Raw genomic sequence first — 17289 nt, forward strand, 5'->3', positions numbered from 1 at the left:
GGTGGGAATGTAAAATGGTGCATCCATCGTGGAAAACATTGGCATTTACTCAAAAAGTTGAATGTAAAATTAGGATGACACAGCAATTCTGGTCCTACGTATATACCCAGAAGTGAATGTAGGAATACAACAGAAACCTGCACACCAATGTTCACTGCAGCATTTTTCATAATAGCCAAAAGGCAGCAACAACGAAGTGTCCATCAACAAATGAATAAATAAAATGTAGTTCCTGGTGGCATAGTGGTTAAGTGCTACCGCTGCTAACCAAAGAAAGGGTTGGCAGTTTGAATCTGCCAGGCGCTCCTAGGAAACTCTGTGGGGCAGTTCTACTCTGTCCTATAGGGTCACTGTGAGTCGGAATCGACCCGACGGCACTGTGTTTCTGGGTTCTGTATATATATATACAATGGAGTATTATGCAGCCGTAAAGAGAAATGTTCTGATGCATGGCCCAACACGGGTGAGCCTTGAAAACATTTTGCTGAGCAAAATAAGTCAGTTGCAAAAGGACAAATACTGTATGATCTCACTTACATGAAATAAGCAAATATATGGAAATCAAAGATTATCAATGGTTACCAAGGGCGGGAAGGAGAAGGAAAGGGAAGGTTTTTGTTTGGGGAGCATTGAGTTTATGTTAGTGGTAGTGGAAAGTTTTGGATGAAGATGGCAATAGTGGTAGCACAAAATGAAAAATATAATCGATTTCACTGAGTTGTAAATAATGGAAGTTGTATTTGCAGGTGTTGTGTTGTGTTATGTTTTCACCAATAATAAAACCAAAACCAAACCCACTGCTGTCAAGTGGATTCTGACTCACTATCCCGATAGAACAGTAGAACTGCCCCATAGGGTTTCCAAGGGTGTAATCTTTAAGAAGCAGACGGCCACATCTTCCTCCCGCAGAGGGGCTGGTGGGTTCCAACTGCTGGCCTTCATTAGCAGCCGAGCACTTCAACCCCTGCACCACCAGTTTTCCTTTTCAACACAATAACAAAAAGAAAAACAGTTGCTACGGAGTCAATTCTGACTCATGGAGATTCCTTGTGCTGCAGACTAGAACTGCACTCCCAATTACGGAAGAGAAAAGTTCTGACACATTTGTGGGCTTGGCTGCAAGGTGTTTCCAAACCTTTGGAGATAAGAGTAGAAAAGATGAGCCGTGCACTACCTACGGAGAAATTGTAGAAATAAGGTGCTGCGTACGACTTTGAGTTGACAGTGGCGAGTTCAATCCCCTATCCGCCCGCCAGCCCGCCAGTGCCCGCCCACCCTGCCGGTAGCCCTTCGGGGCTCCTTCGCGGCGCGCTCCAATTGCTTCCGGGTCGCGGTGGACGTTATTTCCGGAGCAGCATGGCGGCCACGGAGGGCGAGCAGTCGGCGGGGAGCAGTGAGGGAGAGCGGCTGGATTTCCTACGTGATCGACATGTGCGGTTCTTCCAGCGTTGCCTCCAGGTCTTGCCGGAGCGTTATTCTTCGCTTGAGACCAGCAGGTAATTTGCGGCCCCAGAAGGACTGGTAGACTTGTGACCATGGTCCCCGCAGAAAGGCGTAGCGGAACCTGATGGCTACCCGGGCGCCCTCAGAGGGTTGCGCCGCCGCCCACTTGGCACCTATCGGGCACCTCCGCTCTCGGGTCGACCCGCGGTGACTGTCGCTCTCCCGAGTTCCTATGGGCGAGTTTAGAATCTCCAGTTTCCGCCTTTTCCACGTCTCATCCATTTTTCCTGTCAACCTGAGCTTCCTTTTTATTCTCCTAAAGCCTGTGAGTCACCACTCTGAGTATCTGAGATAGTTTTTGCCCCGTGATTTCCAGGCATAAAAGGGAAAAGACAAAGCGTTTCTCATTGGTGTTATAGATAAATAGCCTCTTCTGTGCTTCTCTTTCCTCCCCTAAAGTCATTAACCCTTAATTGAATGCCTGCATGATGTTTAGTGTATAGGAGCATCAGAGAGTCTCTTTAAGGTCTGGGTAGAAATTTACTTTCCAGGAATTGTAAACTAATGGGAAGAGAAGACTAGTAGCAAAAGGAGATGCAGCGTCGTGTGAAGCAGCCTGTTGAAGTATATCTGCAATAGGCTTGATAAAGTTGGAGTTGATTGAAGAGTATGATTTGGCAAAGGATAAGAAACTATGGATTGGTCATACAGAGTACAAATTTGGGGATGAGAAGAACAAAAGGCGGCGGCGATCTTTGCTCCGCATTGCTGTTTTTTGTAGTGAGACTCCAAAGCTGTATGGGACTGGGTGGGGAAGAATCAGCCGATTGTTTTTGCTCTGATCTCTTCCCACATTTTTTAATTGTTAGTCTCTGTTATATTTTGAACAGTGCATGAGTGGGTCAGTTGTGGGGGTTTTGTAAATTATTTCTGCAGAGTGGCCAAGAAATATTTTTTGTGGTTGTTGCTGGAGTACACTGCTGAACAAGAAAAGGCCTTTGATTAATTCTGCACTATTTTTTATATGTCAGTGTACGTTCTGTAGGAGCACATAGGAAGGGCAGGCACCTAATCCAGATTTCTTTAGAGAAGCCATCTCTAATCACCCTTTCCAGAAGAAATCCACTCCAGTCACCACGTGAAATAATACACGTATTGGTTTACTTGTTATAATATATTTCTTTCACCCTGGAAGTAAACTTCATCAAGGTAGGATCCTTGTGTGTCTTGTTCACCTCTGTAACACTAGGGCCATCACTCCTATTCGGCTATGTAATATGGCAGCCACTAGCCCTGCTTGGCTACTTTAATTTAAAATAATTAAAATTAAATAAAAATTCATCTCCTCAGTTTGCACTAGCCACGTTTCAAATGTTCAGTCACCACATTGGCCAGTGCTACTATATCTTTTATTGGAACTTTTCCAGAAAGATCTATGGGATAGCACTGCCCTAGGGCCGTGAACAATATCTGGCACATGAGAGGTACTAAGTAAATATATTTGTTGAATGAATGAGCTGAGCCCCGAAGGATGAACAGATTCTGGCAAAACCAAGAGTGAAACATTATTTGTATTTCTTTCGCTATGCATACTGACTAGCAGAGCGCATAAAAACCCAACCCAGTGCCGTTGAAGCAGATAACATACCTAGCCTTAAATTAAGATTTCCAAAATCTGGTCAATTGATTGTGGTGATATGGGATGTTAAAAAATACATTGATAAATCACATTTAGAGTTTTATGAGGATTAATTTTATGTGAATTCAAAGCATTTTTGATAAATTCTTCCGTTTTTGTTACGTTGTGATTAACAGTTGAACTTTGCTTGTAGCTGGTTATAGGTCTCTGGTTGCGTTTTTGAAATGCGGGTTGGTTTTACTCATCTATTCTGTGTAATTTCAGCATGGTTAAAACCACACAGACCAAAGCGTGTTGTCTGTAACAGTAATTCTGCTCACTGCGTAAGTAAAACAGCAAAGATTGTCTAAAAACTAATTTGACAATTGATTTAACAACTTTAGCATAACCTTAGGATCTACAGCAGGTATTCTATATTAGATAATAGATGTACAACACCTTGGTGTATTTGTTAAGAAATATTCAGTATATCCACTTCTATGCCTAGTGTTTGTCACTTGCATAGATTATTTTTAAAATGATTTTTGGTTGTCTTGCAGCTCATATAATACAATAAATAAATTTAAGATAACTTGCAGGTACCAGTTTTTGTAGTGATTTTAAAATTTTTCAGTTTTTCTCCCACCTGATTCAGAGTGCTTACTTTCTTTAGTTTAGCATCCAGTCCTCTTGTGGTGTGTGTAATTCATAATAGACCTTAAGATGCTTGTGAAGAAGCTCCAACCTTTTAAGCAAAGGTGACTGGTCACAAAATTTCTACTGATACTAGGAGTTTTAAGCCAAACAATGCTTTTGCCAGTATTCTCACCCAGTATTAGCAATGTAGTTCCTAATGTGTGTCTGGCCACTGAGGACTCAGTGTTAAACAGTGATTCGGGTGTTCCTGTGCTCCTTATTACTGAGAGAGATGAAATAGCTGGCTCTCAGGACTGGATATTTAGACACATTTTCTGGTCCTGCATTTTTGTGAAATAATTCCATTTCCTTTCTTCTCATAGTCTGACAAATAGGAACAAATCAGAAAATTAGAAAATTAACTTCTTCTAATGACCATGGCTTTATGACAATGAAAAAGTATATTGTTTACTGCTTATATCTGAGGTTTTTTTTATTATTATTAACCTCCAAAAAGTGGTAGTTAACTAGTTAACCCACTTTACTGGTTCAGTGAATATTAAACCTTGAGTTGTGACGTTTAGCAATACATTTCTTTTCTTCATGAATGGTTTGGAGAGGTTCCCCGCCCCCCCCCCCCCCCCACCGCCCCGTATGTGTGGTTATATATTATTGTTGCTATTTGTATTTGGGTAATGGGAATTAAAATACACTTTTTATTGAGGAACAAAATATTAACCATTTCCTATCATTTTATTTCTACTATTGGCAACCTCAATGTTCTAGAAAAGTTTAGGTAATTAACCTGTATTTTATACAACATTCATCATCTACCTACTTTTTCCGTTCTCAAGTCTTACCTTTTTCCTCTATCCTATGTTGTTACCCTGGTGGCGTAGTGGTTAAGTGCTACGGCTGCTTAACTAAAAGGTCAACAATTCAAATCCACCAGTCGCTCCTTGGAAACTATATAGGCAGTCCTGCTCTGTCCTATAGGGTCACTGTGAGTTGGAATCGACTCCTATGGCAGTGGGTTTGGTTTTTTTGGTTATGTTGTAACCGATCTGCTGCCTACCATTCCCTAACTACTGTTTTTGTTTTTTCATTTCCTCCCTTATCTCAAGTATATCACAGTGTAGCAGTGGATTTCTCAAAGTGTGATGGTGATGGTGGGAGGCTCTTCATCAGTAAAAATGGGGGTGCTTATTAAAATGCACATGCCTGGGCCCCTACCCAGATCTACTGCATTGCAATCTCTCCAGGCCTGTGAGTCTGCATTATAACAAGCATCCCACATGGTTCTGATGCACACTAAAGTTTAAGAACTGTTTGCCTGATGCGAGAAAAGGTATGGAAACATTATTATAGCAGTGCTTCCCAACTTTAATGTGCATATGAATCACCTGGGGATCTTGTTAAAAATGTAAGTGAGGATTGCATAGGCCTCAGGGGAGGTCCGAGAGGCTACATTTCAAAAAGCTTTCAGGTGATGCTGATGCTGTTGATCCCCTGACCAGACTTGGAGCAGCAAGACATTATGAAACAGATTGTATGTGCATTATGGGAGGGCCTAACTAGCTCAACCTGATGAGAGCCAGGGCTTCAGGGAAGGCATCCTTGAGGAAGTAACTTTGGAGCTAAATATTAAAAAATGTGTTCCAGTTTTGTGGGGGAAGAGTGTTATAGGCAAATGGACAATAAGGTTAAAGGCAAATGAGTAAGTGTTGAGCAGAGAAACTTCAATCAGTTGTCTAACAGTGATTCAAAATGTAGGATGGATGTGATAGGATCGCCTGGAAAGATAGACTTGGGCCAGATCACAGAGGGATTTGTGTGTAATCCAGGGCTGGATTAAGGCATGTGAGGGCCCTAAGCATTGATAATCTGTGGTGCTGTCTCCTCCATTCACTCACTTACAGACAGGATATGTGAGTTTTATATATATATATATATGTATGTATGTATGTATGTATGTATGTATGTATGTATTTGCCTCCATGAGGCAGAAAGTAGAGAATACCAGAAAGATGTTTACTTGCATTTATTGACTATGCAAAGGCATTTGACTGTGTGGATCATAACAAATTATGATAACATTGGGAAGAATGGGAATTCCAGAACACGTAATTGTGCTCACAAGGAACATGTACATAGATCAAGAGGCAGTCATTCCAACAGAACAAGGGGAAACTGTGATTTAAAGTTAGGAAAGATGTGTGTCAGGGTTGTATCCTTTCACCATACCTATTCAGTCTGTATGCTGACCAAATAATCTGAGAAGCTAGACTGTATGAAGAAGAACGGGGCATCAGGATGGGAAGAAGACTCATTAACCACCTGCGTTATGCAGATGACACAACCTTGCTTGCTGAAAGTGAAGAGGACTTAAAGCACTTATTGATAAAGATAAAAGACCATAGCCTTCAGTATGGATTACACCTCAACATAAAAATCTTCACAGCTGGACTAATAAGCAACATCATGAAAAATGGAGAAAAGATTGAAATTGTGAAGAATTTCATTTTACTTGGATCCACAATCAACACCCATGGAAGCAGCAGTCAGGAAATCAAAAGATGCATTGCATTGGACAAATCTGCTGCAAAAGACCTCTTTAAAGTGTTGAAAAGCAAAGATGTCGCCTTGAAGACTAAGGTGCACCTAACCCAAGCCTTGGTCTTTTCATTCGCCTCATATGCATGCAAAACCTGGACAATAAGGAGGATCAAAGATGAATTGATACCTTTGAGTTATGGTGTTGGCGAAGAATACTGCATATACCATGGACTGCCAAAAAAACAAACAAATCTGTCTTGGAAAAAGTATATCCAGAATGCTACTTAGCAGTAAGGATGAAGAGACTTTGTCTTACATACTTTGGACATGTTATCAGGAGGAATCAGTCCCTGGAGAAGGACATCATGCTTGGTAAAGTAGAGAGTCAGTGAAAAAGAGGAAGACCCTCAATGAGATGGATTGACACAGTGGCTGCAACAATGGGCTTAAGCATAGCAGCGATTGTGAGGATAGTGCAGGACTGGGCAGTGTTTTGTTCTGTTGTACATAGGGTCATAGAAGTTGGAACTGACTCAATGGCATGTAACAACAGATGTATGTGTATGTGCGTACATCTGCCTTAGCTATCCATGATGTGACTTCTTTTTAAATGTGACTAAAATGTCAGCAATTGAACACAAAAGTGGCTTATGCCATTTTAGTGGAATGAGATGAACTGAATTATAAAATTTTTAGAGCATATGGGGTACTAAGATTTTTACTATATACTATATTTTCTACAAAAAGAGTATTCCACATATTCTACAGCAAAGAAAATGAGTCTGTGAACTTAGTTGTTTCAACAATCAATGTAAAATTCTGATTTCCCACAATGAAAAATTGACTTCTACCGACTTTGCTTTAAACAGCTCATAGTTCAGTTTTGATGCGTGTTTTGTAATAAATGCTATAATTATAAATGACCAAATGAAAAGATGTCTTAAAAGAAAAGTTAAGGATCAGAAAACATAACACATTACTATATCGTATATTTAGATAGATCTTTCGTCTCTAAGTTTATAATTAAAAATATTTCTATTCTTTGATCTTACAAATTCTTCAATGCTTTCATCACAGTTAAGCTGCTGAACAGTATCTACTTCCGTACATAATAAGGATAACGAATCGTCTTTTTTGAATCGTTGTATGCTGAGGGTTTTTGAGTCTCTTTAGGGATGAAAATGAGTGCTCTGTTGTACAGTTTGTGATTATTAAAATTAGGAATATATGTAAAGCAGTTTCAACATTGAGAAGTACACGTTGTGTTTTATCTTCTCTTATGGAATCATACATGCCTATATGAGTAAAATTTGTTTTTACTGAATCTGTAAACTTAGTTTTCATGTGAGAATGAAATTGTCACACTTTTCTGTAAAGATACGTATTTAAGTCATCAGGATAAGCTTGCAATAATTTCTTAGGTGCCTTTATGCATTCTTCATCAGGTATATCCACATTGTTTAAGAAGCAAAACCTGTTTCAAAGAACTTCATACACTTTCACCCCTTTTCATGCAAGATTCAATCGTGTCAATGACGGTATAGTATGTGGTTACACGAAATTGATATATGGCAGTCAGTGATATTTCTGGAGCACTTCTGTCATTTACTTGTTTCTTTCTAATGCTTCTACAACAGTGACCTGTTTGATAATCAGTATTCGACAGTATTTGTTTTGCTGTGTTTTCAAAATTTCCTCTTAAATTATGTAAATACCCTGTTAATGCCTGGTAGAGATATGTGCATGTCTTTAAATTTGCTTCTGAATCTTGGAGAGCTTGGGTTCTCCAAGAAATGTTATATTATCCCATATAACCAACATAAATACATACTCTAGTGTTTGCATTTTGTTGGTGATGTTTTCAGCTTCTCCATTTGGCATCTCCTTTTTGTGTCTGATCTTCAGCAGTATTTTCTAAGGCACCTAAAATTTGAGTGTAGGATTCCAGGATGGCACTCATTGCTACAGCATGCACTTCTTAACATGTATTAGAAAGACATTTTAATACTAGATAATTGCCTAAATATGTTTTAAGAACTGCCCACTGGTGAGTAGAGGCAGCAAAAATGTATAGAGTGAACAGTAGGGAAAAAATGAACTGCTTCTGGACAACAATTTACTGTGCTGCATCCTACAAGATTAAGTCAGTCCGTAGCGTGTGGTATGAAAATGGTATATTCATTACGTTCTATACTTTTCTGTTGCATGCCTTTATAACACCCTGACATATTGGCAGCATTGTCATAGGACTGGCCTCTGCTTAAAATATAATATAACAGCATTTGTTCCAAATTCTGCATCCATTCATTGCTGTAGTAAAAAAAATTAATGGTGTAGAAAAGTGAAACTATTTTAGAATCTGAAACTGTCGGATATGCAGGCCCCATAAGTAACAGAAATACAGACTCTGCTTTGTGGAATAATTTTTCTTCTAATGTTGTAAATTATTGCATCGAAAGAGGACAAAATGATTGTAAATATCAATTTAAAAAAATCAATTTTGCAAACTTCACATAAATAGTGAAGTACTTTATTTGCAGTTTCTCCACTGGTATGACTTTTTAAGCTAGTAAATGTGATAAATCACTCGATAGGTTTTCTATCTGTTGAAGACAAGTATCTTTAAAAAATGCTTAGCTGATTTGTATGCGAAAGACCAGGAGTGGAATCTACAAACTGAAATATCGAGCTATACTTTTTTCACTGAAAATAGTCAATTGAACTTAATCACTTTTTAAGCTTATTAATTCTTCCCATGTTCTTTTACATATATACGATGGGTTGCTCTTTCCTGTGTTACCGTATTTTGAGATGTGATCTGCTAAAAAATGAATCAAACTGAAAACAAGTTCAAGTAAACCCAAAAGATTTCCATTTTGTGGGGACCAAAACATGTCGTTTCTTCCTGAAAAGATAATTCACGTTCAGCAATTGTTATAATGACAACAGCATGTTGCAGAATGGCTTTTCAATACTGACCTTCTTCATTAATTTGTGTTTCCAGTTCATGAGTTAAACCAAAACCATGTCTTTGGTTTAAATATGACAACATATGATCTCTGTGAATTGAACTGGTTTTCATGTTTATCAGTCATATTCAAGTTGCGCCTATCACTAAATCTCTGTGTAGCAAATTGCTAATTAAATGATTTGCGACTGAATCAATATGCAGAGCTGACTGATGGAGAATACAGTAGCCACTCCCTCTTATAATTTTCACCATTAGCTTTGCACCCTAGAAATATATTCCGACTCCAGAACCTTGTTTGTTTACCTTTCAGAAATTTTCTATATGAATTTTCAAGTGGCCTGCTATGATGTTTACAATCACTTTGCCCTCTTTCGATGGAATAATTTGCATCATTAGAAGAAAAATTATTCCACAAAGCAGAGTCTGTATTTCTGTTACTTATGGGGTCTGCATATCCGACAGCTTCAGATTCTAAAATAGTTTCACTTTTCTACACCATTAATTTTTTTTACTACAGCAATGAATGGATGCAGAATTTGGAACAAATGCTGTTATATTAGTAATTTCAGCATTAGCAGTACTAGTACAACAATTTGCACCCATTAAACTCAAGCAGTCAACAGAAGAAGTCTCTTCTGATTCATTACATTTTAAAAAGGAAGTTAATTTTGGAATTGCTGTAGGGATTCACAAATCATTTTCTTTTTATCTTCTGTGAGCTTTCGTTTTTGTGCTCCACTTAGTTGTTGCCATTTCATTTTTACCTGGATATAAAATTATGTTGCTTTTTAAATTTGGTTCTATTGTAGCAAATGAATTTGAATAATTGAAAATAAATAATGAATTTGAATAATTGAAAATAACATTTATGAAACAAGTAAAATTTATAAAATAAAATTTACATTCGAATTTGGATGATAACACAAAAATTTATATTTGAAAATTAAGTAAAAAATTTGATTAGAACATGTAGTTTTGTTCAAGTTTGAAATAGTCAAAAGAAATAGTGTTTACATGGCAGTTGGAAATAATTTCATATGTTTGTTGGTGGGCCCTTCACAGATCTCCATGAGTATTTTTTTGTCTTGAGATAATACTTTAAAATTCCATCTTTTGATGCTGTGTCTTTGCAGTTCATTGGATTACTGCTGATCACAAAGAGCAGGGTACAAATACAAGGGTATGCTTAACCTGAAGACATGTTTTGGTTCACTTTACACAGAACTAGATTTACAAAACATATTTTGCAAGATAAATAAGTATTTAATTTTGCATCCTCTTAATGTGCCTAATGCCTCATTTATTAGCATATACAGAGTAATATCAGGCACTGTGTCCCAAGCAACAAACAATAAAAAACAAAACTCACTTGATAACATACAAAACTTTTCATGTTAGATAAATATTAATATTTCCAGTATGTTTTAGACATTTGCTATGTTAGTATTAAATTATTACTGATGTTAGTATTATATTAAATGTATGCTAGATTGTTCCTGCATGTAAGCCAAACACATTCTAAAGTTAAAGTTATTGTTTACAAAACTTAGGACATAACCCTGTAAATGCTAAATAGTTTAAAAGTAACTTGATTGAATTCATTGCAGTTGTCGACTTATTTGAGCTCCCTCATTTTTGTGCCTCATCTGGGACTGGAGTTCCCATTGGTTGTTTACCAGGATGTGTGCGAGAGCATATCCTTGTGTTTGTGTCATGGCAGAGTGTTGCTGGCCCTCCTGGCTGGAGTTGCTGGATCAGCAGGCATGGATGTATATATAAGACGGTTTTCTCAAAATGGATCAGAGACCTGTTATCTATTAATATAATCCATCCTTGCCCAGTAACCACTCGTGTTGGATGCAGTTGAATACTGGGTGAATGTGGCAAGAGTTAAACTTGACAGCTCCCCCTCCCCCAGCCTCTTCTTTATTAGAAAAAAAATAGTATACTCCCAAGAAACCCACCGAGATAAGGAGTTTCAGTTACATTGGATGAGACAGGTATCAGCGAAGGTGTTGAAGTGGTAGGGACCTCGTAGCTTAAACAACCCTGCACATGGGCACCCTCGTGACCCTGTGTGAACTTTTTTCCGGCTGGCACATTCTCACGCACAGGAGCTGGCATCATTTTCATTTAGCGCCCATTCAGTTCCTTTCTACTTAAGTGCTCACATTTCCTTGTGTCCTGTCTGCTTTGCATCTATGGATTTTTGCTTTGCACAACTGGTACCCCTGTTTTGTTGATGCCCTAAGCACTTACCTTATTGGGTAATCCATTTCTGGTGTCATGTCAAGGAACTTGAATTTGATATGATCGGAAGTAAATGATAGGAAGTCACCAAGCAGTGGCTCCTTATGGTTAGATAAGCATTTCAGAGTGATTATGGTATTTGAGATTTACCCTTGTATTGAGTGGGAAAAAAACAGGACCAGGAAGACCAATAAGGAAACTGTATGATGACTTAGTCCAGAAGAGGTGCTGGGGCAGTAGAAGAAGGGATAGAAAGGAGGAGATGAAGGAAGAAGGAGGAGTCGCAGGTTCTCAGATTGGGCCTGGTCTAGAGAACGAGAGACAAAAGGAGCAGTTTTATAAATGAAGAAGATGTTTTCTACAATAGCATTTATCACATAGATGCTTATTTATTTCCCCTGTAATTTCACCTGCCTAAGGTTTTTGTTTGTAAGGTTAGGAGGTTTGTTTTATTCATTTTTGTTAAATGACACCTAATCTGTAGTAGATGTTCAGTAAATGTTTCTTACTGAATAATTACGATGGTGATAGTAGAAAAACTATTTCGTGTGTAAAATAGTTTCAAAGATGTGCAGCTATTGTCACACTTACTAAAAATACCTACTAGATGAGTCAGCCCTATATAACAGATGAAGAATAAGCTTTAAAGTCCTAGAATTCATGTAATCTTTTAGTCATTCATTACATAATATTTCTTGGGGGCCTCTGTGCTAGTGCAGTGTGATTAATTACTTTTGTGTGTGGCCTTTCTACCCATGGTCTTATAACTCCCACCCAGGTTATTGGACAGGACTGTGTAGTAGAGTAATTGTGGCCTACCAAGGGGATTGGTCCATTTTGCCTTAAAAAAGAGCCAGTTCCAGAGCAAAGAGGATCCTACCAAGGAAGAACAGCCAGGAGCCAGCACATCCTTTGGACCTGAGATCCCTGCACTGAGAAGCTCCTTGGAGCAGGACACTGAGAAGAGGGCTAGCTGTAACCCTGAAGACAGTGAGAAGCGGTGGCAGGAGAGACCTGGCAGCAGGAGATGGCGTGATGGACTTCCCAGCCCATGGAGAGAGAAAGTTGAGTGCCTTTGGGGAGAGGCCTAGGGCCAGGGAGAGGTGTGTCTGCAAGCACCGCTGGGGAGAGGCTGTCCTGATGGAAGAACTGTGTCCTGAGTATTCCTAAGCCTGAATTGTAACTGTTACTTCACTAATAAACCTCATAATCGTCAGTATGGTCTGTGAGTTCTGTGTGGCCATTGCAATGAATTATCAAACCCAGCAGAGAAGTAGAGAGTGCTGTGGGAGGGATGGTTGGTGTCAGAATTGGTAAAGATGGCAGAGAGAGGAGGCTTGTCTGGCCTCCACCACGTGGGAGTCAGCCTTGCTCTGTTAATTTTGGTTTTCCTTCCCCTTTGTGGGGTTGGAGGAGGTCAGACACTGTCCCCATGCCATTTTTACATTTTAACGTAGTATTTTAACTTCATGATCAATTCTAATGTATTCTTTAAGCCTAAGACTCTTTTCTTTTACTGCTGTCATCAGTTTTTTTGAGCATCCGTGTTCTTATTTCTTAATGTAGCTGCTTGATAGAATTTTAGAACTCTTTACAATTTGATTTAGCCTACGAGAACTAGGCAGGAATGGAATCCACTGTTAAAGACACTTGGAGATGCAATTTGTAAAGGAATCATATTAGAAAGGGGCAGAGCTTGTGATCCAGAACTTGAGTATCTAATCATAAAGCACTGTTCCCAATTTTACCCCCGAATTATCACTCACTACTCTAGTCTAATGGAAACCCTGGTGGTGTAGTGGTTAAGTGCTACAGCTGCTAACCAAAGGGTCGGCGGTTCGAATCTGCCAGGCGCTCCTTGGAAACTCTATGGGGCAGTTCTGCTCTCCTATAGGGTCGCTATGAGTCGGAATCGATTCAGCGGCACTGGGTTTGGTTTAGTTTTGGTACTCTAGCCTAACAGCATTTACTCATTCAGTGGCATAGGAAAATCTGTCAGTACGGTTAAATCCTTTTCTCTCCTTGGACTGTTTGTTTTTTCTTTTGTTCTTATTTAATCTTTGTTTCTTTTGTTCTACTGCTTAAGCCTGGAAAATTTGAAATATTTTGAGACATTATTTAGTACCTCCCAACTGCAAATTGGAAACCCTGGTGGTGTAGTAGTTAAGAGCTACGGCTGCTAACCAAAGGGTCAGCAGTTCAAATCCACCGGGCACTCTTTGGAAACCCTATAGGGCAGTTCTACTCTGTCCTATAGGGCTGCTATGAGTCCCAGTCAACTCAATAGCAGTGGGTTTGGGGTGGTTTGGTTTTTTTTTTTTTTTGGTTTATCTGCAAATTGATCTACTAGTAAAAGAATTTAAGAGGGGCATGTGTTTTCGTCCATGTAAATTAAACTTTTTATACGTACAAAGGCTTTGTACAATATCACCTTTGGAGAGTAGGAGAAGGGGCAGGAAAACATGGCTTACTTCTTTGGGCTTTTCAGGCTACACACTCAGATTGAATTCTAGGGAAAAGATGTTCTCCAAAAGAAGTTTTAAAATAAAAATCTTACTTTCCTGGGTTTTAGGGCATTCGTTAACAAGATTATCCCTATATATGCCTGCACCAGGGGTGGCAATGCAGCAGTTGATAACCTAAGTAGCAATCACCTGGGTACCATACTCTTTGCCGTGGTGTCGATTCCTACAACCAAGGCTGTAATCTCTGCAGAAGCAGACTGCCACATCTTTCTCCCTCGGAGTGGCTGTGGGTTCAAACCACTGACCTTTCAGTTAGCAGCTAGTCATTTAACCACTGCAACACAAGGGCTCCTTGGGCACCATAAATTTCTCCCAGAGGCCCACAGCCCAAATTTCCCTTGTATTTCTTTTGACATTGTTCCAGGGCTACTTGAGAACTTTGAGCAGAGCCTTGGTGGCTCAGTGGTTAAGAGTTCACCTGCTAACCAAAAAGTTGGCACATTGAATCCACCAGCCACTCCTTGGAAACCCAGTGAGGCAGTTCTCCTCTGTCCTATAGGGTCAATGAGTGAGAATTGACTCGACGGGAACAGGTTCAGTTTTTGGTTTTGAGAACTGTGATATGACCAGATAAGGAATTTTAGTCCATCTTGGAGGCTGGACATTTGCCCCCAAGTGAGGACTTGGTTCTGTCTGCTAGCTACTGCTGGACACTTCTGACAAACATAAGCTATTCACTTTCCATGTGTTAATCTTATAAACCTAGCAGTCTCAACTGCTGTGAGTTGAAAATGGTGGACTGGCAGGAGCCATTAATAATTAGGTATGCAAGATATTTAAATTACCACCAGATAATTGATTTCTGGTATATGATACTTGCTTATAAGTAAAATGCATTCATATACAGGAGCAAGTGAAAAATAAACCATTCAGATAACCTTTACATACAGGTAATGGTATGACTTCAGAGCAGGATTTTTCATCCTTGGCATTATTGATATTTTGGCTGGATAATTCTTTGTTGTGTGGGGTCAGAGGCCTTACTGAGGCATAGGGAGGCAGGGGTGGCCTGAGCAGTGCGTGCATACTTGCCCAGGGTGTCACTTGAGGCAGGGCGCCAATTATCAGTTTCTGTTGGCCCTTAGAGGTTCCATTGCCAGCTGTGAGAGATCATTCTGCAATTTAAAACTAATTGCCCTAGGCGCTGTTTTCTGTAGTTAGGCCACTGTGTAGGTTGTCCTGTGCATTTTAGGATGTTTAGCGGCATCCCTGGCCTCTGACCCTCTAGGTATCCGGTAGGACCCTTCCTCCGATGGTGACAACCAAAAAATGTTTCCAGACATTGCAGAATATTACCTGGAGGGCAAAATTACTCCACAGTTGAGAATCACTGCTCTAGAGCAGTAGTTCTAAAACCTGCATATTAGAATCACCTGAGGAGCTTTTTAAAAAGGCCAGGCGCCCAGACCCCACATCACCCAGAGGTTCTGAATTAATTGTTCTGGAATAGGGCCTGGGCCTCCATAGATTCTGTTGGTGGTGATGTAGTCGTCATCTGTTTTTAAGCTAATTGTAACACGTAGTCAGGTTTGAGAGGCATCGCTGTGGAGAACACCACAGTACCACTCAGAATTCCTGGTAGTTTTGATTCATTACCTAGCTTTAAAGTCTTGAGCAAATTACTTGAATTCTTTGGGCTTTATTGTCTTTAGCTAAAAAATTAAAGACCAGACTAGATGATTTCTGAAGTTCTTATCATAGAAAAGAATACCAGCTTAAGTTGTGGCACTTTGAATATGCTTTCTTATTATGTCATTTTGACTGACAGGAAGGTCATGTTTCATCCACCCTTGTTCTTCATGTTGTTCACTTTTATCTCTGTCGTCTTTTTGCTTTTTTGTATAATAATGCTTTTAATAAACTAAATTAGATGTTTAATTTTATCTGACTATAAAGGTAATTTTCAGTTTCTGGATTACATTAAAACTGAAAACCCTGTTAGACCTCTCCAGGAGGGTTTGTTAGTTTGTTAGATGTAGTATTGCAGGAAACCCTGGTGGTGTAGTGGTTAAGTGCTATGGCTGCTAACCAAAAGGTCTAGCAGTTCGAATACATCAGGCACTCCTTGGAAACTCTCTGGGACAGTTCTCCTCTGTCCTGTAGGGTCGCTGTGAGTTGGAATTGACTCGACAGCAGTGGGTTTAGTATTGCATGTCTTTTGTTTGTTAGTTAATACAATAAATATTTGAGTGCAGACCTTATTTCATGAGCCATAATTACCACCAAGAGCAGTGATTTTCAAAATTGGCTGCTGTTGTGTAGAGATTTTCACATGTCCTAAGTATCATTTTGTTTTGGAGAAGAAAGTTTCCCTGGGAGAAAAAAAAAAGGTTGCCAACCAACAACCTAGACAAAAGGCCTGATAGAGTGAAATTAGATCCTAAGGTCATTGTTGGTCCTGTTCCTCTAAATCAGGGAAAACATCAGTAATGATAATAAGTTAAACCCATTACCATGAAGTCTGTTCTCATAGCAACGCTGTAGGACAGAGAACTGCCCCATAGGGTTTCCAACACTGTAATCTTTATGGAAGCAGACTGCCACATCTTTCTCCTGCTGAGTGGCTGGTGAGTTGGAACTGCCAACCTTTTCGTTTGCAGCCGAGCACTTTAACCACTGCGCCATCACAGCTCCTTAATACTTTCCATTTATTGAGTGCTTATGCGCCAGGGGAAACCCTGGTGGCATAGTGGTTAAGAACTACAGCTGCTAACGAAAAGCTCAGCAGTTCAGCTCTACCAGGTGTTCCTTGGAAACTCTGTGGGGCCTGTTCTGCTCTCTCATATAGGGTCGCTGTGAGTCGGAATCGGCTTAATGGCAATGGGTATGGTATAGGCCTAGTAAACAGTGACTGTGAGGTCTAGTCGTGATTTACAGGTGAGGAAACTGAAACTTGGAAAGAGTCTTGTGGCAGGAAATTGTCAAGCCTCTGATTTGAAACCATCTCATTTGACTGCAAGGTCTGAGTTCTGAACTATTGCGTAACACTGCTTCTCACATAAAGGGTTCCACCAGTCTTAATTACAATTTGTCCAGATAATCTCCTCCCTAACTAGGTGGATCTCAATGGGTGGTTAGAATTAAATTGAAATAATGTATGAGAAATTTCCAAGCTCCGTGCCCAATGCACCGTTAATAGTCTCTCAGTAGTTTGTTTCCCAAATATATATTGTTCTTAGGTATACCGTTATCACATTATTTTTAGTTTTTGTCCTTAAGCTTTGGTTGGAATTAAATTACTCTGATTTCTCCTCCTGTTGTCTAATGGATACCAACCTTTTTCAACCATG

The 17289-nt window shown here is 39.5% G+C and overlaps 1 protein-coding gene across 6 annotated transcripts in view; it reads left to right on the forward strand.

Moving 5' to 3' along the window:
• The first annotated feature begins 1333 nt into the window (after nt 1–1333).
• PGGT1B (protein geranylgeranyltransferase type I subunit beta) overlaps nt 1334–17289 on the forward strand; it is a 100843-nt gene continuing 84887 nt past the window's right edge. For all 6 annotated transcript variants that reach the window (XR_007516098.1, XM_049873621.1, XM_049873622.1 and 3 more), the window contains exon 1: nt 1334–1496. Coding sequence is in view for 5 of the 6 variants with exons in the window: in XM_049873621.1 (XP_049729578.1) it covers nt 1357–1496 (140 nt within the window). In the remaining variant the exon portion in view is untranslated. The remainder of the gene's footprint in view (nt 1497–17289) is intronic.

The sequence above is a fragment of the Elephas maximus genome, chromosome 2 (genome assembly GCF_024166365.1).
Source record: "Elephas maximus indicus isolate mEleMax1 chromosome 2, mEleMax1 primary haplotype, whole genome shotgun sequence".
In the NCBI taxonomy this organism is placed as follows: domain Eukaryota; kingdom Metazoa; phylum Chordata; class Mammalia; order Proboscidea; family Elephantidae; genus Elephas; species Elephas maximus.